Genomic DNA, 24461 nt, shown 5'->3' with positions numbered 1-24461 from the left:
GGCTCCCCACCCCCACCCCCCAATAGAGCTGACTAGCCGTCATGCAGATTCTGGGTGACAGGCACAGATGTGATATATCTGTTGTGACACCCTTCTCCGCCACCAGTCTGTGGCTCGGGGTGACTCCTGTCCTTCCTCCTCTGCTTTCCCTCGCTGCAGGACAACACAACGACGCACGGATGAACCTTGCCATTGCTCTCACTGCTGCCAGGTACGGGGCTGCCACAGCCAATTACATGGAGGTCGTGAGCTTGCTCAAGAAGACAGACCCCCAGACCGGGAAGGAGCGTGTCAGCGGTGCACGGTGCAAGGATGTACTCACAGGTAGGAATTGTTAGGATCTCTGTTAGGGAGGAGTTTCCTAAGCGTCTCGCCTTGCTTATATAATGACTGAATTATAATTTTTCTGTCACTTCTCTTTGATTTAAGTCAGGCTTCAGAGTCAGACTAATTATATTCCTTATTGTCAACAATGACCGGTTTAACATGAAAATTTTCTTTCTGGGGCTTGGCAATTTCTTCCCTTTGTGTTAAATAATAATAATGGTAATGATCATAATACATGCCCGCACAGTACCCACAGCCATGAGTGCTACCCGTTCTCTTTATGGAAACATGCTATTAATAAAATTAAATAAGTGGGCCAAGTTTCAAAGTATCATTTAGGTGACACAGGCAGTGCATTTGCATGTATTAAAGTCAATCACTTTCAACTTGGGTCAAATTTTCCTTCTCGTCCTGCTTCTAGGACCATGTAGGTAATGACATGACTGTGTGGACCAAAACCATTGCCAAGAAAACTATTGCCTCTTAGCAACTCTGTTGACCAATTTTAGTCTCATTTACACATCATACCCGGCTCTGGTTGATACCTTGGTGCTCGACATTTTATAGAATAGATTTAGGAGGTTGAGAGGAGAAACGAAAGAGTGGTATGCTTGTCTCTCCATCTCCCCACCCTCCCCCAATTAAACTGTGTTTGGTAAATTCACTCCGAAGCAAACCTTTTGGTTAGCTCTTCCATAATTCTGGGGGCTGGTGCCACGACGTAAGGTATACAATATACTCCATCCTCCATGGGCTATGCTACTAGATGAACTAACAATACATCGCATCGGGGAACAGAGAAGCACACGAGGTGTGTGATTGACGCTGCGTTCTTCCACAGGGAAAGAATTTGATGTGAGAGCCAAATGTGTTATCAATGCCACGGGGCCTTTCACAGACGCGGTGCGGAAAATGGACGATAAGGGTGCCGCAGACATCTGCCAGCCAAGTGCTGGTGTCCACATAGTGATGCCGGGCTATTACAGGTAACTCTCTTCCAATTTGGCCACCATGCACATCGTGGGCTAGGCATTGCCCCACAGGAAAAAGCTGAGGCTGTTTGTTCCCATAAAGATTTATAGTCTCTGAAACACTTTCTATGATTGTGATGAGTCCAATCTTAAACCAGTCAGTGCCATCAAGCATCTTAATAAGGGATATAAACCAAAAATCACACTCACGGCCATAGAGTTGCTTCTGACTTAACAACCCCCTAAAGGAGCCCTGCTTGCATAGTGGTTACAAGTTGGGCTGCTAACTCTAAAGTCAGCAGTTTGAAACCACTAGCTGCTCTATGGGAAGTCTAAAGAGTTACAGTCTTGGAAACTCACAAGGGCAGTTCTCCCCGGTCCTGCAGGTTCACTGTGAGTGGGAATCAACCTGATGGCAGTGATTTAGGGCAGGGTAGAATTGCCCCATAAGATGTCCGAGGCTGTAAATCTTTATGGGAGCAGACTTGGTCATTTTACCCGTGGAGTGGCGAGTATGGCGTGGCTAGTGGGTTCCACCTTGTAGTTTCAGCCCAACTCATAACCCACTCCACCACCAGGACTCCTAATAAGGGATACAGGAAGCCACAATTTTAGACAATTTTTAATCTGTCAAATAAACCAATATAATTCAAGATAGAGAAACAGTAGTTATAGACCGGACATAAAAGTAGCTATCAATTTCGGACCATTTAAGCAGGGTGATGAGTCCACAGGAGTACATTTTACCACATCTCAACTTTTGTCTGTTTGAAATGTTAATAACCAAGTTAAAAAAGAAACATTTAAATGGATTAGTAAGCAATAATGATCATTTCTTAATATATGTTTAAAGACTATGCAAAAGACCTCACAGGACAGTGTCAAGAATACAGAACGCATGCGCCACCTCACCTATTCCATAGGTGGTAATTCTAGATAACACAATTCTGCCGTATAAATAGTGATCTATGCACCAAGGTATTTAGTATGATATAATTCATAACTAATTTAAAAATATTACAAACCACTTCCCTACCCAACTTACTGGAGCAAATAAGTAAATTAGCATATCCACATAAGGAATCCCAGCGATAAAGTATTATTTTAAAGAATGATAATATCCTAGGCAAACAGTAATGTTGGGATGTCGGACAGAAAATCATACATACAGTGGGATCTAAACATTATGCTATTATGCAGAGAAAAGACTGGTTGGAAATGTTCCTTTAAGTAATGTGATTAAGGGTAGGGATTAATTTCTAGGTAATATGGTTGTGGGGGAGAGTGGTTTTCTTCCACATTCCATTAATTTTCCATTACAAACATTCAAGCCTTTTAATTGTTGATGAAATCCAAAACTCACTGCCATCGAATCGAGTCAGCGCTGACTCATAATGACACCCCGCCCCCTTGGGTTTCCGAGACTGTAACTGTTTCTGGAAGTAGAAAGCCCAGTCTTTCTCCCATGAGCTGTTGGTGATTTCAACCTGCAAACACACACATCACAGCCCAACTCGTAGATCATAGACAAAACCCACGATCTTATATAACCTCTGAATCTTCTAAAATTCTCTTCTTCTAAGTTCTAGATAGGAGCCCTGGTGGTTCAGTGGGTCATGCTTTGGGCTGCAAGGTCAGCGGTTGGTAACCATCAGCCATTCTGTGGGAAAAAGATGAGGCTGTCTACTTCAATATAAAGATAAAAAGTTTTGGAAACTTGAAAGGGCAGTTCTACCCTGTCCTGTAGGGTGGCTGAGTCCAAATCTAGCCCAGGCCAGGGAATTTTTTGAAAATGTTCATTTGTTTTCAGAAATTTCCATGTCTATAGAAATGCAGAAAAGAGATTTAAATGAAAATGGGAAGCCTCTGTTGCTCTCCTTATGTCACCGCCAATTTCAGTTCATCTCTGGGACTTGGTAGCAATTTCTTCTGGTTACCTCCATTGAAATGCGTTTATATTTGCACAGATGTACATCCTTTTTAAAGTTTTACACTAAAGGCATAATTTCATCCAAGTTGTTCTGAACTGTGCTTCATAGGTAGAGGTCTTTTAAGAAATATATATTACTTACATATAATACTTTAAAAGTAAAATGCCTCTCTGACTCCTAAGAAAAGTGACACTAGCTGAGAACCAGCTCCCCATAAATCATGAAGATGAAATATGAAGCTAGATCTGCCTCCATCATAGATGTAGTACATGGTCCCATTATCCCTTGGGGGAAATTATTAACCTCTCTTTTAGCACCATGAAGTAACTCCTACCACGACAGATCCTACTGGAGTCCTTAGAGGAGTGCTCTGCCACCGGCGTCCATTCAGACCTTGTTCTAGCAAACCCTGCGGTTTTAGACGGTGGTCTACGTTAAGAGTTTATTTTCTTCCATTGCACTGCCCTGAAGGTGTCTAAGGCTGTCATATCTCAAAGGGGGATGTGTCCTCTCTTTCCTTATCAAGTTGTTCTCATATGTGGGGTCCAGAGATCTCTGACTATAATGACTTACTGGACTCATGAATCAGCCACATTCAACAATTTCGGCATCAAAGTTCAGCCCAGATCCTTTTGGAAGAATCAGAGTTACTCTGGACTCCCCTGGATCTGGCTGATATTAACTGACAAAATGAGCATTTCTACTGGAACCTGTGCAGTTTAGAAATAGTTGGCTGGCCACTGATGTGTTGAGTGAAGGCTGCCATGTGAATGAAGAGTGAGGACCATATGTACCCTGTCGGGCTACTTCAGGAAGTACCTTTATGGAATTTATCAATTTTATTTTGATCCCCGTGGACATTTTTTGTATGGAGTTATCTTATGCCATGGTAGCAGCTTTTTTTTTTTTAAAGAAGAAATTTGGAATTTGCTGAAGAGATGTGGTTCATACAAAAGCTGCAACTGTGCAACTAAAATACTTGAAAATCATCTCCTTCTCGCCCCCTGATGGTTTTTAATACTAACAAGAGGGCAAAAAAATTTTTTCTTGGAAAATGTGTACATCTGTCAACTCTAACACTGATTGCAAAGTTGTTAACAGTAAATTGATTTCCATTTAAATAAGAGTACTTTAGGAAAGCAATGGTCTGCCTGAGAAAAATGTCTGTTACATGTGATCTTAGGCACACACACACTTGCAGCACATTCTTACGCCACTTCATGCCAAATCATACAAAAAACCAAGCATGCTACCATTGAGTCAGTGCTTACTCATGGCACTGTATCTTGTAAAGTATCTCAATTTCCAACTGTTTCAGATATCACCAAACCGCTTTCTACAGTGGCTAAACAGATCTACAATCCAGCAGTGAATGAGAGTGCTTATCTCATCACATGTTTTGCTTTCTGGTGTTTTTTTTAAATTGGCCTATCTTTGTGGGAGTTAGGTGGTATCTCATAGTTATTTTAAGGTGCATTTCCTGGATGACTAATGTTCGGGAACATTTTCTCATTCGTTTATTGGCCATTGTGACATTTTCTCATTCGTTTATTGGCCATTGTGACCCTTCTGTTCACATCTTTTGCCTAACTCCTCAGTGGGCTGTTCTTCTTTGTTTTTGTAAGGTAGCATGGTTCTGTAGATATTCGTAACAAGTGCTTTATCTGATATGTCATTACTAAATATCTTTTCACAGTCTGTGGGCACTCTTATTACTCTGTTGCTGAAGTTTTTTGATGCACACAAATGTCTTCTTAAAAATTTCTTTAGTTACTAAAAGATCATTTTATTGGAGGCTCTTACAGCTCTTTTAAACATTGTTTTTATTAAATCATTTTATTGGGGCCCATACAACTCTTCTCACAATCCACACATACATCAATTGTGTAAAGCACACTTGCACATTCGTTGCCCGCAACATTCTGAAAACTCCCGCTCTCCACTTGGACTCCTGGAATCAGCTCCCCTACCCCCACCCCCCTACCCCCGCCTCTCTCCCCGCTTCCCCCTCCCCCATGAACCCTGGATAATTTATAAATTATTATTTTATCATGCACTGCCCGACGTCTCCCTTCACCCACTTTTCTGTTGGCCATCCCCCAGGGAGGAGGTTATTTGTAGATTCTTGTGATCGGTTCTTCCTCTCTACCCCACCTTCCCTCTTCCCTCCTGGTATCGCCCCTCTCACCACTGGTCCTGAGAGGTTCATCTGTCCTGGATTCCCTGTGTTATCAGTTCCCACTTGCTCCGCTGTGCATCTTCTGGTCTAACCAGGTTTTATAACAATCTGTACATCAGTTGTATCAAGCATATTTGTACATATGTTGCCATTCATTATTTTCTAAAAAACATTTTCTTTCCACTTGAGCCCTTGTTATCAGCTTCTCATTTTCCCCCCCTTTCCCACCCACTCACCCTCATAAACCCTTGATGATTTATAAATTATTATTTTTTCATGTCTTACACTGACTGATGTCTCCCTTCAACCATTTTCCTATTGTCCATCTCCCTGGGAGGGGGTTAGAGATAGATCATTGTGATCATTTTCCCTTTTCTCCCCCTACCTTTCCCTGACCCTCCTGGTATTACTACAATCATTATTGGTCCTGAGAGGTTTACCTTTCCCGAATTCCCTGTGTTTCCAGCTCTTATCTGTACCAGTGTACATCCTCTGGTCTAGCCGGATTTTAAAGATAGAACTGGGATCATGATAGTGGAGGGGTGTAAGCATTGAACAACTAGAAGAAAGTTGTGTGTTTCAATGTGCTATACTGCACCCTGGCTTGTCTCCTCCTGAGACCCTTCTGTAAGGGGATGGCCAGTTGCCTACAGATGGGCTTTGGGTCTCTAGTCAGCACTCTCCCTAATTCACAATGATAAGATTTTTTGTTCTGGGTCTTTGATGCCTGATTCCTGATCCTATTTTTGTAGTCCCTTTTAAAAAATGTATTCTCTAAATTATTCCGGATCTGAGAAGACTTTTACCTCCCTGTCTATTTTGATGGACAGTTTGGCGGGGTAGAGGATTCTTGGGTTAGTGTTATTCTCCCTCAATTTACAGAAAATCCTACTCCATTCTCTCCTCCTCTTCATGGTTTCTGCTGTATATCTGAGCATAATCTTATCTGATTACTCTTATAGGTGACCACATTAGTTTTCTCTAGCTGGTCATATGATTTTCTCTTTTTCCATAAAGTTGGATAGTTTGAAAACTTTATGCCTTGGTTTGTTCTTCTTGGAGTTCAGTCTAATTGGTGTCCTCTCTGCTTCCTAGATTATTGTCTTCCATCATTTAGTTGGGCAGGTTTTCTTCTTGGAATCCCCTCACTATTTTGACTGTTGATTTCTTCCTTTTTTTCTTGCTCCCATATCCTTATTATTCGAATATTGTTCCTCTTCATTGTGTTGCTCAATGTTCTCAGGTTTTCTTCATCTTCTTTGATTATCTTGCTTGAATGTTTTCCCCATTTCTCGAATTTTGTTTGACTATCTTCATAGTAGCTGATATGATACTTCCTCTCTTCTAGCCTCTCAGTAAGGTCTTTTACCAGTCTCTTCATTTATGCTGCCTCGTCCCTTAACTCTTGTATTCGCCTTTGGAAAGTGGATTCTGCCCTCTCTATTTTTTCATTCTTCTTCTGTATCAATTAACTGATATCCCAAGTGACTAAGCATCATTCTGAAGGTTTCTTCTTGTGATGATTCAAAGTCTGTTTCTTCTACATACACCTCTAAGTTCAGATCCTCTTCATACATTGTGCTTTGTTTTTCTTGCTTTCTTGCAGTGGTTGATAACGTGGGTAGTAGTTTATGAGGCATTTTGGCATTGCTATTGGTGTTCGTTAATGTGTGATGCATATCACCCAATGGGCGGGGCTGGCTGGGTCTGTGTGTGGCTCAAATGGTGTTGCAGTGTGCAATAGGATGACTGGGCCCTCAGGCAGCAGGGTGGACCCTTGCCACGGGCCACAGGCTGCACTAGCTACGTGACTGGTCAGGTTACCCTGTCCTCAGACTCCACTGGCAGAGGGGCAGCACCCTGGTCATGATTGTTATCCCTGGGGCCACACCAGTGGCCAGGATAGTGTAGGCTGCATTGGTCGGATCTGTGGGCTCCTTGGGTTCCGCAGGCATACACGCTGTGGTGGGTGGGGTGTTGGGGGGAAGCGGAGTGCACTGCAGCTACAGATCTTCGGCAAATAGCCGCAGGTCGTCAGCAGCAAGGGTGGTGGGTGGGCCACAGGCAGCTGGGACCTGGGACTTCCGGCTGTGAGTGGTAGGATGAGGAGCCTGGAGGCTCCAGTCTGTGGTGATGGGGCCTATGGGCCATGATTCACACCAGGTGAAGCCCACGGATCATAAGCAGTAGCAGTCGGGCCTTTGTTGATGAGGCACTTGGTCAGACCACTGGCAGCAATCCGGTCTGATGATGTCTGGGCGTCGGGTTACATGCAGCTGTAGCTCAGCAGCACATTTAGAGGGCAGGGCTGATCAACACCATGGAGAAGGTTGAGCCCACACCAGACAGATCCTGGCATGCCATGAGCTCAATGGCGCATCCCAGATCGCCCTCTCGGCCTCCCAACCCCCAGAGCCAACAATCACCCCAGAACTCCCAGCACAGTTGCCTCTAGCTCGCCGCCGTCGTCCGTGAAGTGCCCTGCACTGAAAGGTTTTAAAGGGACTTAGTGGTTTGTTTTGCTCATAGCGTTTTTCAGGGAGGTTGCTACATATTACGATATGTGCAAATAGCATGATTAAGTGTAAAGCCTATCAACACGTATGAAGGATCTTCAAGACTGTCATGGAGAATGGAATTGAAAGGTAGTGGAATCTTCCCTCAAACTTTTTGAAGTACCCTCTTGTTTCTCCTTAAGATTTTGAGAATGAAATTTACACTCTGGCATCAATACCAGACACCTTTTCAACTGAATAGTTGGATTCTGAATGCATTTATTTCAAATCACCAAGTGACACTTAACTTCAGGACATAGTACCCCAGAATCAAAGAATCTGATAGACAATTTCCTTAAGGTTTTGAGAGTTTTGTGGTAAACGTACAGGTAAAAAGATGTAGGGTCATGCAGAGACTGAAAATCCGTGATACTCAATAATTGTCAACAGATGAGCGTGCGCGTAATTTCATTTAAACAACCATGAGTGAAGAAGGTGAGAACTCAGCGGGAGGGTTGAAGGACTACTACACTTCAGTGGCATGTGCTCCATTGCAGAGTGGCAGCCCACTCTTCTCTGCGTCGCAGGGAAACGACGAGGTGATTTCCTTCTGCAGAGGTTGAGTAGCCATGGCAGGAAGGACAAAGGGCTGAGGTGACTTTGTAACACAAGACTGATATTCTTTGAAGTTTAAATAATGAAAACACATCACCTAAACCCAGCTCAGATTATTTTTTTAAAAACGAAGTTACTTTTTCCCCTCCTTTTAAATAGTTATTTGTAACTCATCCTTACACATTTGCATCTTTTTATGAAAATTAAGAGAATGGTAGCCATGAGGAGTTGCCCTTTTAATTTTGTATGTGTGAAAAGAATTTCTTGCCATTTGTCCAAACCCAATAGAATTGTAAAAGGCGGCTAGATATTGACAGAACATATGGCGAGTGTAACAGCCCCATGGCTCAGTGTGCCCGATGTCGGACTGCTAACCATGCGTGTTTGTTTCACAAGCACCGACCACCCTGGAGGAGAGCGATGAGGTGACTGTTCGGCAAAGGTCTGCAGTCTCAGAATCTCTATGTCGCTCATCATGAGTCAAACCAACCTTTTGAGTTGGTGGGTTTTTAGGTGCCCTTCTTCACGTGAAATTTCAGCCACACTGTGAGAGTTGACGGAATATTTACTGTGCCCTGTTTGAAATATGACATATTCAAATTCTTCCTGCCCCTCTAAAATTTCTTGAATGAATAGAAACAAAAGTTTCTAGTGAAAATAGTATCTGTCTTGTCCAAGTTTATTTTGAGCTCACTCAAATTGATTATAGAATGTTAAGAATATGTCAGTAAAAATTCTTGACTAATAATTTGGAAGATTGTATGTAGTTGGCCAGAAGAGGTACCCTTGAACCTTGTTTCAACATCATAAAACACTAGGCTTCTATCTACCTAACGATTTTTTTATTGATAAAGTGTTTGTCTCTTTTTGACCTCATCCCAGTGTATTGTTATTTCGGTTGTCGTGTGAGCCAGGCCCTTTTCTTTTGGATCCACTTCTTTAGATTTTGGTGCACTCCAAGTATAAATTTGATGAAGTGGCCCAAGTTAATTGAAGCACCAAAGAGTTGAACAACCAGAGTTGAACAACCTTTTGATTACATTTTGGTTTAAGAAACTTGCACCCTTCAATTTCTCAGGTAGTTTTGAGACTTTCTAGTGAATGATGTGTAAAATGTCAAATGTCCAGAAAAATGCTTTTCATAGATTTGGGGAAAATATGAAGAGCTCTTTTTAATTTACTATCAAAAAAGAAATTATAGACACCTGCCCTGCTGACCTTATCTGAATTAAATGGCCCAAGTAGGAGAAAAACAGAGCCACTGTCAGTTGATGTCCACCTGCTTAATTAACCTTGAATTCTACAGGAAAGTATGTTGACTGTCACATAAGCTGTATTACTAATTTTAATCAACATCAGTATTTTCTTTTAGGAATTAGCAGCCTCAGATGTAGAAGTTAAAGGAACTAATCACATTGTTTTTGTAATGGTGATTAAAATGCACATTCTGATTTCAAATAGATAATCATTTTTTTCCCCTTCAAACTTTAGCCCCGAGAGCATGGGACTTCTTGATCCAGCCACCAGTGATGGGCGCGTCATTTTCTTCTTACCTTGGCAAAAGATGACAATCGCAGGCACGACCGATACCCCAACTGGTATCACCCACCATCCTATTCCGTCCGAAGAAGACATCAACTTCATTTTGAACGAAGTCCGCAACTACCTGAGCTGTGATGTGGAAGGTACCTTGTGCAATCTTTTGTTTGTCTCCCTTGTCATGCGTCTGTGAAAGTGTCCCAGCTCTCACTAGGAACGCCGTGTCTCCAGACTAATACATCTTCACACATGACCTTGATGCAACTCTTGGGTGCTACCTCCTTCTTTAAGAAGACTTCTGGGGGTCAACTTTCATAATGGTTGAGTGTTGTTTTAAACTTTCCATACCTTCTGCACCCTCCTGTAATGCAAGCAATAACTTCTTGATAATTTCTGATGGCAAGATTAAAGTACCACATGCCAGCTCTAGACATTGAACATCTTCAGGAAGAGTATAAAAAAATATTGCAGCACATTTTAATTCTTTGAGTTTGGGAAGATCCCATTCCGAGATTACATATATCTTTTGAAAATCATTGAACAAAGAAATGAGAGGATAAAGATAATAGATAGTGTGTTACTATAGGAAAATAGAGTGCTGACTGGTGGATTGAGCTAGGCAGTGTAAGCATGCTTGTTTTGATTGAACAAAACCAAAGTTCATTGCCTTTCTGTTCTTACCTGATAATTTAACTGTGTTGTCCTACATCTTTATAAGGGGGACTTTAAAAGTTGGAATTAGAAGACAATGAAAATGTATCACAAATACCTTAAAGCCACTTTTTTTTTTGTTTTCTCTGGACTATTCTGAGACGCTCCCTGACAATATCCTTTTCTTTTTGGTTTTTCAGTTAATGACTGCCTCCCTGCCCATATGGATACCTCTGTTAGAAATGACATGCTTATCTCTGTAGTATTTTAGTTTTTGTTTCTCTTACCAGATCAGACCTAATGTGTATCGTCTCACTTGGGAAATGGCACGTGACTATCCTCCACTTTAGGGCCCTGTTTCATTCCTGTGCCACTTGCCATGTGAATAGCTGCCCGGGCTCCCGAATTACCTCCTTGTGTCAAACATCGATTTCCCCACCCACTCTCATCCTACCCAGAGAGCTCTGTTTCTGCACAATAGTTCTGAATCATCACTTCAGTATATACAAGTATCCTTTCGATATATCCCCGTTGATTTAGGTAAACATTTAAACTGCTTTACATGTAATACAATAGTTGTTTATAACTTATTTCCATAGCATTATAGATTCAATTCCTCCTCCTCCTTGCTTCCTGTGGTCCAGGCATATACAAATGAGGGGGTACACATTTTTCTCCTAGGTGAGCATTGAGCAATTTGCATTGGATTAGTGCACTCAGTGGTATTGTCTGGGAAGGTTCTCTCTGGTCACAGTGAAATTTTTTGTGAAATCAGTTTTGCTTGAACCTTGTTTATTGTGATGGCCAATTGAAGAGAACTGTGTGTGGCTGTGAAATTTTATTTCCTGCTCAGGAAAAACACTGCAGAAACTGTTGAGATATTGAACACAGCTTATAAAGACAGCACTATGGGAAAAACTCAAGTTTATGAGTGGTTTTCTTGTTTCAAAAAAAAGGGGGGAAATGTCGATTGATGACAAACCTCATTCTATATATCCGTCACCTTCCTGAAAGGATGGAAATGTTGAATAAATTCATGCATCTGTGCTGGAAGACCAACAACAAACCATTGAAGAGATAGGGAAGTTATCTGGACTGTGTTGGAGCTCGGTTCAGTGGATTTTATTGCAAGAGTTGGGAATGAGAAAGGTCACTGAAAAAGATGCCTTGCGTTCTGACTGACCAGGAAAAAGAGCCTCTGAGTGGAAACCTGCTGTGCTTTGAATGAACAGCTCCAAAGAGACCCAGACTTCTTTTCCAAGGTCAGTCATTACTGGTGCCGAGACAGGGTGCTATGCTTATGACCCTGAAAGCAAACATCAGTCAGGCCAGTGGAATATGTCATCATTACCTTATCCAAAAAAGCTTGCCAAGGGAAATCAAAGATCGAGACGATGCTCATCTGTTTTTTTGATGTGAGGAAAAACACACACACGATCCTGTATTTGGAGTTCGTTATGTCAGGTCAGACTATTAATCCAGCTGTCTATTTAGGGTTTTGAAAAGCTTGTGTAACAGTTTGTGAACAAAAAAACCTGATTTGTGGCAGATGGGGGTCTGGCTTTATCACCATGAGAGTGAACCCACTCACACAGCTATCTCAGCGAGCCAGTTTTGGGGGGAACATTAACATGCCTCTCTTGGGCCCACACACCATACTCACCAGACCTCATTCCATATGAATTCTTTTTGTTTCCATGAATGAAGAGGGACATGAAAGCACAGCAATTTGATGATGTGGAAAAGGTGAATTAAAAAACGAGGAGGCGCTCTCAGCCATGCAAACAGATAAGTTTGAAAAATGTTTCCAAGAATAGAAATGCAGATTTGACAAATGTAGTAAGTGTAATGGAGAGAACTTTGAGGGTGATAAGGTTGTTTTGTAAAAAAAAAAAAAAAAATCAAAAAAGGAAATGCATAGCTTTGAATGAAAAGGTTTTTTGGGGGGGTTACTCCCCTCATACTATATTATTGATATCCAAGTAATGTCTTTAGAAGATAAATTATAAAGCATTGCTACACTATCACAGAAACCATTATTAATAAAAGATAAAATGTGAAGCTACTGTGTCTTGACCCCTAAATCTATACACTTCTGAAGGTGGTATTTCTATCCCTAACACTTTTCCTGAAGAATTCTGCACTCTTCGATTAGTGTTTTGACATCTCTGAAGAACCCAATTGATCGTTCTTTAAAGTGTTTGCTTGTGGAAAAGAAAACGCAGCCTGGAGAGAGACAGTCAGGGCTGCAGTTTAATGAAGTCATGATTTCTAATCGAATTCTATAGGATCCCTTGCTGCCTTGAAAAATGAGTGGGGGACATTGTCATCACTGGGGGGTCCTTGGCATAAGTCCCCTGGCTGTTTTAGGTGAGTGTCTGAAAGACGTGTAAGATTCCCGTTCAAACATTAATAAACAAATGGTTCTGTGGCGCAAGTTACACTCTCAGTGTCAGCGTTCTCACCATTTTCCTCCTGCTTGCCTTGTTCCCCTCCATCCAGTTTCCTACCCGTCCTTGCATTTTAATTTATTATTTTTGTATAAATGTTGATTTCCCCCTCCACCCCCCCCCCCCATTGTATAGTTGATTGTTTAAATAAGCACATTCCTCATGGGGATGCTATTTATAGGCCAACCTATTAACTGAAAGATCCCCTTCATGAGTGGCTTAAATTTCAAAGCAAGGACATCAAATTTATAATTTCTCAAGGACCCAAGGACCTTTGGTGATACCCTGTATTTTTTTCCCCATTAATGAAATGTGGGAAGAACCCTGCTTTGGTCACTGCTAGTCACCATAGCACCCCGAATGTGCCCGATCTCATCTAAAACGCTCGTGTCTCTAAACGCGAGTTGGGTCTGTATTTCCTGTTTTGGGGTGGAAGAGCCGTGTGTGTAGTGGGTCAGCACTGAAACTCACAGCCGTGGAAACCCTTGGGACAGTTCTACTCTGATGTACAGGGTGACTGGGAGTCAAAATGGACTTGATGATTCGTTTTATGGTGTTAAGCAAGCCTTATTTTTTTAAATGCTACTATTATTAATCATTTTTATGCCAGGCACTGTGATGAGCATATTGCCTGGATGAAAATTTTTATAACCATTTAGTGAAGTATATTTTGTAACCCCCAGTTTATAGATGAGAAAGTTGAATCCCAGTGACTTTATTTCTCAGCGTCACATAGCTGGTAAATGTTGGATCCGCGATGTGAGCACAAACCAGTATCTGCAATGCTAGTGTCTGTGAGCATACCACCCTGAATGCGCCCAAGCTCCTCTCAAATGCTAGTGTTGCCAGACACTCTGATTGGTAGTTCTGGGTTTCATGATGCTATTATATCCACAAGGGCCTGGGTTATGTTGATCATTTCGTGGAATGAATCTTCTACACAGCTTCAGAATGACAATGACCTTTGCTTCCAACTGGCCTCCTCTGGATTTGAATGTTAAACTAGAAAGGGTTTCTGTCGACTAACCTAAGCCCTTGGGCCATAAGCCTTCTACACCAATTTTAAGAGAAAGATTCTATTAGATTCCAGGGCAGTAAGTTTGAAATATTCTGAACTCAATGGGGTTAGAACAATCATTTTAGAAGGATTTATTAAAGGATGAATAAGTAAAATTCTACTAACTCTATGTGAGTTTCCCCAACGGCTATAACTTTAAGAAGAAGAAATGGGCGGGGGGGCTGAGGGGGGGTGTCAAATCTTAACCCTGCCTGCTGTTAACAGCCGCTGCCACACTTCTACAAAATGTGCTGGCACAATTCTGAAAAGCATTTTGCCTGTTGGGAATAAGACCATGTCTTCTTTTACAATGTAGAAGCCTTTCCGTTCACAGGATGAATTTTCTAGATTACTTGTTTGTTCTTTTCTGAAATGGGTAATGGATAGTTCTGTGGTTCGTATTGAGTTAGGAAGAAAAATGATCTTTTGAGAAACTATCATTAAGTCTACTGAGTAGAGGTTAATCACACGGATGCAGTGGCCCAACTGAACTACGGCTTAACAGGATGGAGGGAGACAGAAGATTTGCCGAGTGCTTCATCCATGTAGTTTTTCTAGGAGCGCTTCCTCTGGGCAGCTTTTCTACTTGTACACAGGTTTCACATACGCAATTAGTAGTGTTTATAGATAGCCTGCTCTTCAATTAACAACCGAGCTGGCCATATCAACTCACTGCAGACCTGCCTTTTCCCTGCCAGAGATTGTACCCGGGTTATCAATTTACACAGGCTTGGATGTCTTCCAGCTGTTTAATTATAGTGTCATGTGCTTTGCTTTTTCTAGTTTCATTAGTTTATAAATGTAATATAGTATCTTATTTCTGTGATTAACACTTCATTTCAGCAGGTTAAACATGTTGGTAGGAAAGTATTGATTTCTGACACTATTTCCCCTGTGTTCATTTAGATATTTTCACATGCCTTTTACTGATTTTTTGTCTTTTTGAAACACAAGAAAGAGCAACCCAAAATGTATGCCCTAATAACTAATGTGAAGCAAAACCACACATTTGGCTCTTTATTGTCCCTTTCAGCAGGCATCGTTTTCTATTTATTTTAAAAGCAAACATTTGGACCGCCAAGTTTTTAACAGTAAAAAATGTTCGTGATAATTCGAGACAATCACACCACGCTTAGTTTTTTCCAAACTAATGATGAAAAAGGCCCTTTCAGTTTTACTGTTTGTGGCCATATTTTTGTTGTTTGTCTGTTACATGTGAGGAATTTTTAAAAGTTCATGGAAAAATTCTGCTATCTTTAAATTTCACTTCACGAACTTTCCGAAGCTCCCTCATCTAGGATAACTCTTCAGAAAGTTCATGGAAAATGGGTATAATGGAAAAATTGCGCATGGATTTCGGTTTTGTTTTTCATACTAACACTTGTTTGATCTTTTGCAAAATGTCTGGAGAGGATGTCATTGAAGCTACTAAGGTAGGATAAGACATCAGTTTGAGCAGAGCCTGTGTTGGAGCGGCATGAATTCCACCAAAAATTTAACCAAGAACAAACTTCAAATTTTGGGAAAACTTAGGTGGAAGAATGGTGCAATCTTTGACGTTCTATGAAAAGTTAATGAGGACAATTTCCCTAAGAAATTAGCAGCTTACAAATGGATTACCTTTGTAAAAGGCATGAGAGGAGATGATGTTGAAGATGAAACCTACAGTGGGAAACCATTCACATTAATTTGCCATCAAACAATCCTGTTCCATCTCCTCACTGCCGAGCGCCCTCAATTAACCGCAGATACAATAGCCAACACCATAGACATTCCAATTGGTTCATCACACTCAACTCTGACTGAAAAACTAAAGGTGAACCAACTTTCTGCTTGGAGAGTGCCCCAATTGTTGTGTACATATAAACTGCAGGCGAGAGCAGAGCTTCGATAGTAATTGCAAACATGACTTTACCAGAACTACTCTGGAGACAAAACAATCAGAGCAGTGGCTACCAGGAGGTCGAAGGGGTGCAGACAGAGCCAACACACACTGGTTACCAGTGAAGGCCATAGCACAGTTGTCTTGGATGCTAGCCTGCTTATCTCTAGCCTGTTTGCCTGTTGACTTTATGGAGGACCAAAGAAGGCTAACATCTGCATTTTATGCAAACATTTTGAGGAAGTTAGTCAAAGTTTTAGCAGGAAAACACCCAGGAAAGTGTCACCAGTCTTTACAGTCCGCCTGCTTTGCCTTGATGGAAACTCATTAGGCACCTCCTTACAGCCCTGGTTTGACTTCTGATTTCTTTGTTACCTGATCGTAAAAATTATTGAAGGACACCTACGTGTAGTCAGCTAATAATATAAAGAAGGTTGCATTACTATGATTAAATGCCCAGATTCAATTAAAGTGTTTTGACCTTGTTGAGAAAGGCTCTCTTTTCTCTTTTTATCTTTTAATTCCATTTTTCTACAAATTCTTAGAAGTTCCCTCATACTTAGCTTGAATGAGGTATCAGGAAGGCAATAAACGTGATATGGAAACAAGATGATAGGATTATCTATTTTCTACTAGTCTTAAAATGTTTCCAAATACTTTTACATATATAATGGAGCTTCAAAATGCATGTGGAAAGATGGAATGAAAAGAGAATAGAGTTTTCCATGAACAGCTTGAAGCCCAGGAAAATTGTTCTCCAAAAAAAATTAAGTATATGCTATATCTTATAAGGCATTGTGTGGTCCAATCCAGTAAGTCTTATTTAATGAATTATTGTCAACTTTTTACCTAGGTTTTTTTTCCCCATTTTATTTTAAGTATGTATTTGTTTAGAAATGGAATGTCACACACACCCATGCACATACACACACATGCACACAATCATCAGAAACCCTGCAAGAAATCTATAATATTGTATCTGAGACCCAAGTATCTCTGCTTTTGACATTTATTGATTTCTATGCTTGGATATTGAGGGGATTCTGAAGAAATATTAGAATTGACATTTCTGCAGACTTTCGACATGGTGACAAAGAGTGGAAACTAATAAAATCTTATGTCGTTTTCATGGAGGTGTAAGAATCTGAAAAATCCAGATGAATCTCTCAGTGCTGAAGCATAACAGTCTTGCTTTGTATTGCTTTCTTCATTATTAGTCTTTGGAGAATTAAAGTAGCTGATGACCACGGCCTACTCCTGGCTGCATTCTGAAAGATGAAACATGTTTTTGTTATGAACTCAGAAGTGGTTGCTGTTTTTGCTGCCTTCTATTTGACCCCTAGCCGTGGTAGAATGGAATGACATGCTGCCCAGTCCTGTCATCCTGTTACAATCTACGGGATTTCCATTGACTGAATTTTGGAACTAGGTCACTAGACTTTTCTTCCTAGTTCATCTTAGTCGGGAAGCTTCGCTGAAACCTATTCAACATGAAAGCAGCACATAAACCTCTACTGGCCAATGTGTGTGGGGTTGCACGTGAGATGAATTCACCCAAAACTGAACGTAGGTCTCCCGCTTGAAAGACAAACATTAATAAAATGAGTTTTTGTTTTTCTGAACTCATGAGATTAATAGGACGGAAGATAGTTTGAAATTGTAAATATGGAACATGATATGGGGGAAAAGGTGCTCTTGAGCAGATTATGTTTTCATTAACAGTTTTCATTGAAATACTGCTCCCTTACGAATGTGGCCACGGTGGAGGTAACCAGCTTCCTGATCTTCCAGCCCGAGGGCTGAAATCTACGACTCTCAGCTTTCACTCCAGAACTGCAGTGTGACACGTACTAGCCACATACGGCCATTTACATTTCAGTTAAAACTAAATAACATGGAATTGCAAATTCCTTTGTCTCATGCTTCACCTTGCAAGTGTTTGAAAGCTGGCTATGAGATATAGAGAGTAGCGGTTACCTCTTGGGCTGCTAGCCCCGAGATCACTGGTTCAAAGCCAGCAGCCACACCTCCAGAGAAAGACGTGGCTTTCTACTTCTATAAAAGAGTTTCAGACTCGGAAACCCATAGGGGCAGTTCTACCCTGGCCTGTAGTGTTGCTGTGAGTCCGAATCAGCTGATGGCAGTGAGCGAATGAGATCTAGAGCGTTTTCACCACAGCACAAAGTCTGCAGCAGAGTGCTGGTACGCTAGTGGATGTAGAGACATTTATGATGTAGATGCAGCTTCCAGGAAGGAAATAAAGTCATTGTCGGATCTGTAACTTTGGGGTTATGTGGAAATGGATGGTCTAGCAAAATAAGGACTCCCGATATAGGAAGGCCCAGGAGTTAGTGATTCAGTCATGTCCAGGGCCAGCCATCCTTATTTCTCTTAAGACGATTGCTGTAAGGGCCTTTGAATCAGTGTTAACTCGTGTGGCTCCGTCTGGGCCGAGTAGAATCCTCCACAGTGTTTACCAGGCCAGGGTATTTCTGAAGCAGATTGAAACGCTTCTCTCCTGAGACACCTCTGGGTGGGTCCCAACCACCAGCTTTTTGGTTAGTAACCAAGAGCTTAATCATTTGCACCACCAGGTGTTATTTCTCTCGTCACCCTGCCATCCTCCAAGTTGGCTGCACCCTAAGGTGCTTCTCCCATGGTTGCAAACCTGACAGCCAACTTTGGAGAGAGAATTCCGAGATGCCTTACTGGTGCTCTGTGCCAACTTCCTTTCTCTTCTGCACATAGAGAATCTCTTTCCTTAGAAAATTTTAATTGGGGTTGTTGTTGTTTCTTTAAACTGTATACAAGATTTCTAGGCATTCAAATAAGTGGTCCAGGAGAAAAACCAGTTAGATCCATTAGTAGCTGTCTTTCATGCATGAATTTAGAATTACTGTTCCATGTGTTTACTCATGCTGTCTTCCATGAACAGAGATTACACCAATGGCTGTGAATAGCCCAGATTTAACTTGAGTGGTGGGAAGGTCCCTCTTATCTTCCATCTACAAATAGCATTTAGAATAATCCATAAAAATCATTAGCCCTCAAGGTTAGAAAATAATTGATAGCTGAATAACCTGGACCAGTAATGCCAGTAGTCCAAGTAATATATAAATCCTGCAGACCATAAACACTGATGCATATTTCAAATAGTAAAATTTTATTGTCTTTGCATGTATGTTTTTTTAAATAAAGAAACTCAGCAACAACATTGGTCTAATTTACTTCTCAGGGTAAGAAGCTGGGGGTGAAGAGTCCAGGCAAAAATAAAGTTCCTTACTTTTCTTGATTGCCTAACATGTGTTTACCCTGTTTCTTTAAAACAACAATTTCAGAAATAAGCAATTAAAATGATATTCACACGTGAATGTAGTGTGTCCTCTGGGCATGAAACATGACTATTTTATTTCAGTCTTCTTGTTTCAGGCATCACAATCTTATATCTCTATTTTAATAGAGAGAAGGCATTTGCCGCTAAGATCATTTGCATATGTTTCAGATTTATTCTACAAAAGCTTAATTTTTCCATCAAATAATTTAACAATCAGTCAGAGGGCTTTGAGTTGAAACCAAATTCCCATTCCATGTGGCTACCAATGGAATGTCACAGATGAGCTCTGGGCAATATGTGTTGACCACAATGACGTTGTCCGTGGGTTGGCTAAATTTTATTTTTAACTCATAGGGTGATATGAACTCTAATGGAAAAGAGTGGTAATTTCCTAGTTAGTTTTTCTGGGGGTGGAGGGAGGGGTAAAGATTAAGATACTTTGCCTGATTTGTGTTAAATTTTAAAAGCATCTATTTTTTTTTAATTGTGTGTGCCAGTCAACCACTAGAAAATACCAAGATTAAACAAACTTATTTCAGAGACTGAACAAATCAGAGAAGCAGCGCTAGGAATGGTGTCCCTGTTCTTGTGGTTTCCAAGACTGAGAAGGTTCGTTTTGTTTTCCAGCTGTCTTACTCACAGTGTTGGGATGTGGGCTGTACGGGTTCCTCTCCTTTGCCATCACAGCCCAATACGGTGTGGCCCTCGGCAGCTATCTGAGATAGTGTCAGACTTGCCTCAGCTGAATTAATTTTTTTCTAGAAATTGGTTTACTTTTTGAGATATAGTTTGAGGAGTATGTGCCATCGAACAAATATAACTTGCTTTTAACGTATTTTCCCAGCGCTTGACCAGGCACATTTTAGGACTTTTCATTCCTTACAATAATCATTTAACATGGAGTCACCTAGATACCTAGTCCAGCATTTTCCAGGAACTGCTGTATGTGGAACTACAGCATGTTCCATGTGTAAGGACACCCAGCCCGGGTGCAGTGAGAGCAGACATCCAGCTGCCGTCTACATACAGAACTGCGCCCGTGGGATTTACTCATCAAAGGGATGGCTGGTACCTGTCCTGATATTTCTGTATTGTATGTCAACCATTTCCTAATTGTGTCATATGCTTTTGAGACCTGAATTCATCAGTTCATCTTTGTGACCTGATATTATCAAGATCATACACAGTTATTCATTAGGGGGAGTTGCTAACTCAATGCTTGATGTTTGCTATGCACCTTGAGCTAGCTTAGAAGAAAGGCCTGGCGATCAGCTTCCAAAAGATCATCACCATGAAAACCCTGCGGAGCACAGGCCTCCTCTCAGGCATCGTGAATCTAAGCAGGCGTAGGGGACCTTTCTGTGTTTAATGGGTAACTGTTGGTAATAAGCAAAAAACAGACCACATATGACCACAAGTCGTGGCTGCAGCAAAAGTGCATTTGGTTCTGTTACCCAACTGTCGTCACCAGCTTCACCAACGTAGGTACAGCAGACCAAGTGGTCATTCACCACTTTGTGGTCTATATAGTTAGGTAGCTTCTGAAGGGTGTACATCAGGGGTCCTCAAACTTTTTACACAGTGGGTCAGTTCACTGTCCCTCAGACCCGTTGGATGGCTGGACTATAGTTTAAAAAAATAACTATGAACGAATTCCTATCACACTGCACATATCTTATTTTGAAGTAAAAAAACCCAAAAGGGGCAAAAAAAACCCGGCGGGCCGGATAAATGTGGCCCGCGGGCCGTAGTTCAAGGCCCCGTCATCCTCTGACATGGAGAGTGAAGAGCCAAGTCAGCTCTGAAGTTGATTCAGATGAAGAAGAATCAATTCTGAGAACTCTACCATGCGTCTTATTCTACCTGGATACTACACTGGAATAACATTTCTACCATTCTCCTTAGTCATTTTTTTTAAGTGAGTGATGAGTCCTGTTGATCCTAATTCTGTTATCCCTCCCTCGCCCTCATCTAGTTGATTCCTATTCATGGTGAGCCTACAGGACAGTGTCGCAATGACCCTGTAAGTTTCTGAGACGATAACTCTTTTTTTTTCTTTTTTTACATTTTATTAGGGGCTCATCCAACTCTTATCACAATCCACACATATACATACATCAATTGTATAAAACACCTCCGTAGACTATAACTCTTTATGGTAGTAGAAAATCTCATCTTTTTCCTGTGGAGCAGCTGGTGGTTTTGAACTGCCAACCTTGTAGTTATCAGCCCAACTTGTATCCCACGATGCCACTAGGATTCCAATTCTATTATAAACTCATAAATTCTTGGTCTAGTTGAGTAATTATATTTTGACAGTGGAATTGAGACAAATTGGCATGGTATCTTATGTGAATATTGATGGAACTTTCAGAAGTACTGCGTGCCTACAGGGAGGAGCTGGTTGGTATGCCTGCTTTGTAATGGTTAGAAGGACAAACCAAACACTGCCATTGAGTCTACGGGAGGTCATCGTGGCCCTGCAGGACAGAATAGAACTGCTCCTGTGGGTTTCTGACCCTGTAACTCCTATGAGAGTACGTACCCTCACCTTTCTCCCTCAGAGCAGCCAGTTGTTTCTCATAGCTGACCTTGTGGCTAGCAGCCCAATGCAGGTCCCATTATGCCATCGGCGCTGCTAATTATAAGGATAGTGGGATCGGAAAAGAGGCAAAAAATGTAGAGTGTAAATTATTAATAGACGAAAGACAGTATAAATTTTATGGATAAAAGCATAGACTTTGGAGTCAGCAGGAATCTTGCCATAACCCTGCTCCACCAGTCATAAGATATGTGCCTTAGGCAAATTGGTTAAATTTTTCGATCTGTTTTCTTTCCTGTAGAGGGAGGATAAGACTATGTTATGGGGATTTGTGAGATTAAATGGGATTAGTTTTATATGTCAGGTATCTGTAATTTTAATAAAAGGTAGATAAAATTATATAAGAAGATAAGATGTCCTAATTAAAATACAAACACAGAAACAAACAAACTCACTAATCTCCAGTTGATTTCCGTTCATATCAACCCTATAGGACTGAGTAGAACTGCCCCTTTGAATTTCTGAGATTGTAAGTTTGTATAGAAGCAGTCAGCCCCATCTTTCTCCCATGGAGTACCTAAAGGCTTTTGAGGCAGTTACATATCTATTGTCAACCTGAGCTAAGGCGTGGAGTCTAGCCTGTCAATCAGGTCATAGCTTATGAGGCCTCAGTGTGGGCATGGCCTTCTGAGGATTCTGGAAAGTCCTATCTTCATCCATGGAGGCAGGACACATATACCTTCCCTTCGAGACATTCCTGTTGACAAGCCACCTGGAGATTACGCTGATGGAGCCAGAATCCTGGAGCTGGAGGAGCCACATGGAGACCCCTGCCAGTATGGAGATGCTTCCACAGCCACTGGATCCACAATACTTTCCACCCACTGGCCTGTGATCTTCCTGTATTCAGTGTCATTGCATGTGTTGCATGTTTCTGAAGAGGAATTTGTAGATTGGCATTGGACATATGGGCTAATATCAGACATATAGACTTGATCTGCACTGGACTGGGATGTTTTCTTAATATACAATTACTCTTTGATATAAAGCTCTTTTTTATACACGTATGAATGTCTATGAAGTTGCTTCTCTAGTCAACCTGGACTTTGAACTGCTGGCCTTGTGATTACTGGCTTACTATGTAGCCCACTATACCATCAGGGGTCCTTAGATCTCGTTTGTGACTTGTTAATAAGGATCGTTATCCTCTCTGAGATAGCTAGGTATATTCTAGAAGGAAACCTCAATCATAAAACTATGGGGTTTGTTTTGTTTGGCTCCATCTTTTCTTTCTTTCTCACCTGTTTGCAGGTTACTCCAGCTGTATAATTACTGTGATTTATATCTTTTGTAGCTCCAGATTTCTCTGTCAGTGGCTTTTATGTTTTCAAGGAGGTTACCTTTGGAATGAAAGAATTCATGATCAGTTATTCTTGCACTTATTCACCCATTTGATTCTTATGTATAAGGATTTTTCTCTCCCTGTTGAAGTGTACACTGATACTTGCCTCTTCCTGAACTCTCTTCTACTCATTGATCCTTTCCAGTGAGAAGAGGGGATGTCCTGGCAGCGTGGAGTGGTATCCGCCCCCTTGTGACAGACCCCAAATCGGCAGACACTCAGTCAATCTCCCGGAACCACGTTGTCGATGTCAGTGATTGTGGCCTCATCACGATAGCAGGTATGGGGACTAACCTGGTCTTTGAATGCGCTTTACAGATGGGCTCGATTTAAATCATCGTGCCCCAAACATTTTTAACTCTCATGACCAGCGATTTTTGTCTTTTCCTTCAGTGACTCTAAGACTTATACACTACTTTGCCTAAATTGTTATAAAAATAGATGAATCTTCTTATCAGTAAGGTACTGTAAGGATAAGTAGATGGAAAATAAAGTTGGGGTGGGGGGAGTTGTGAGCAATTGAATCACTGTTTAATTTACTTCTAGGTGGAAAGTGGACAACCTATCGATCCATGGCGGAAGATACTATAGATACTGCAATCAAGGTTCACAATTTGAGAGCAGGGTCAAGCCGAACGGTTGGGCTATACCTGCAGGGTGGGAAAGATTGGAGCCCCACACTCTACATTCGGCTTGTCCAAGATTATGGACTGGAAAGTGAGGTGGGTTGCATCTCCAGATGAACTTTGCCTTGACCTGACTTAGTATAGCTGATTTCAGAAGCAGCAATCACATTCCCTTTCTGCTGAGAGAGCCTTTGGGGGGCACATTTCCAGCCACATAATACAGACTTGAACTACAAGGAGAACTAAAAAGAAGACAGGGAGGAAGGAAAGAAAGAAAAGAAAATGAGGATAAGATCATACTTTTCCCTAGCTGCCAAAAAGCAACGTACATTTGAATGTCTGTTGGAAAACCTGGGGTTTATTGGGTTTGTTTCGAGCAAACATGTCCCCAACGCTTTCTGTTACAAGCATGAGGATGGAAGGCCATTGCTCAGAGGTGATCAGGGAGGTGGAGGAAGCT

At 41.3% G+C, this 24461-nt stretch overlaps 1 protein-coding gene across 2 annotated transcripts in view; it reads left to right on the top strand.

Moving 5' to 3' along the window:
* The window catches only part of GPD2 (glycerol-3-phosphate dehydrogenase 2), a 206578-nt gene that overhangs the window by 162571 nt on the left and 19546 nt on the right, over nucleotides 1–24461 (top strand). For both annotated transcript variants that reach the window (XM_075529721.1, XM_075529720.1), the window contains exons 7-11: nucleotides 160–324; nucleotides 1169–1313; nucleotides 10010–10203; nucleotides 23521–23655; nucleotides 23922–24097. In XM_075529721.1, coding sequence (XP_075385836.1) covers nucleotides 160–324; nucleotides 1169–1313; nucleotides 10010–10203; nucleotides 23521–23655; nucleotides 23922–24097 — 815 coding nt within the window. The remainder of the gene's footprint in view (nucleotides 1–159; nucleotides 325–1168; nucleotides 1314–10009; nucleotides 10204–23520; nucleotides 23656–23921; nucleotides 24098–24461) is intronic.

Source organism: Tenrec ecaudatus, chromosome 13, assembly GCF_050624435.1.
Source record: "Tenrec ecaudatus isolate mTenEca1 chromosome 13, mTenEca1.hap1, whole genome shotgun sequence".
Classification (NCBI taxonomy): Eukaryota; Metazoa; Chordata; class Mammalia; order Afrosoricida; family Tenrecidae; genus Tenrec; species Tenrec ecaudatus.
Note: the sequence above shows the minus strand (reverse complement) of the source record. Positions and strands in the feature narration are given on the sequence as shown.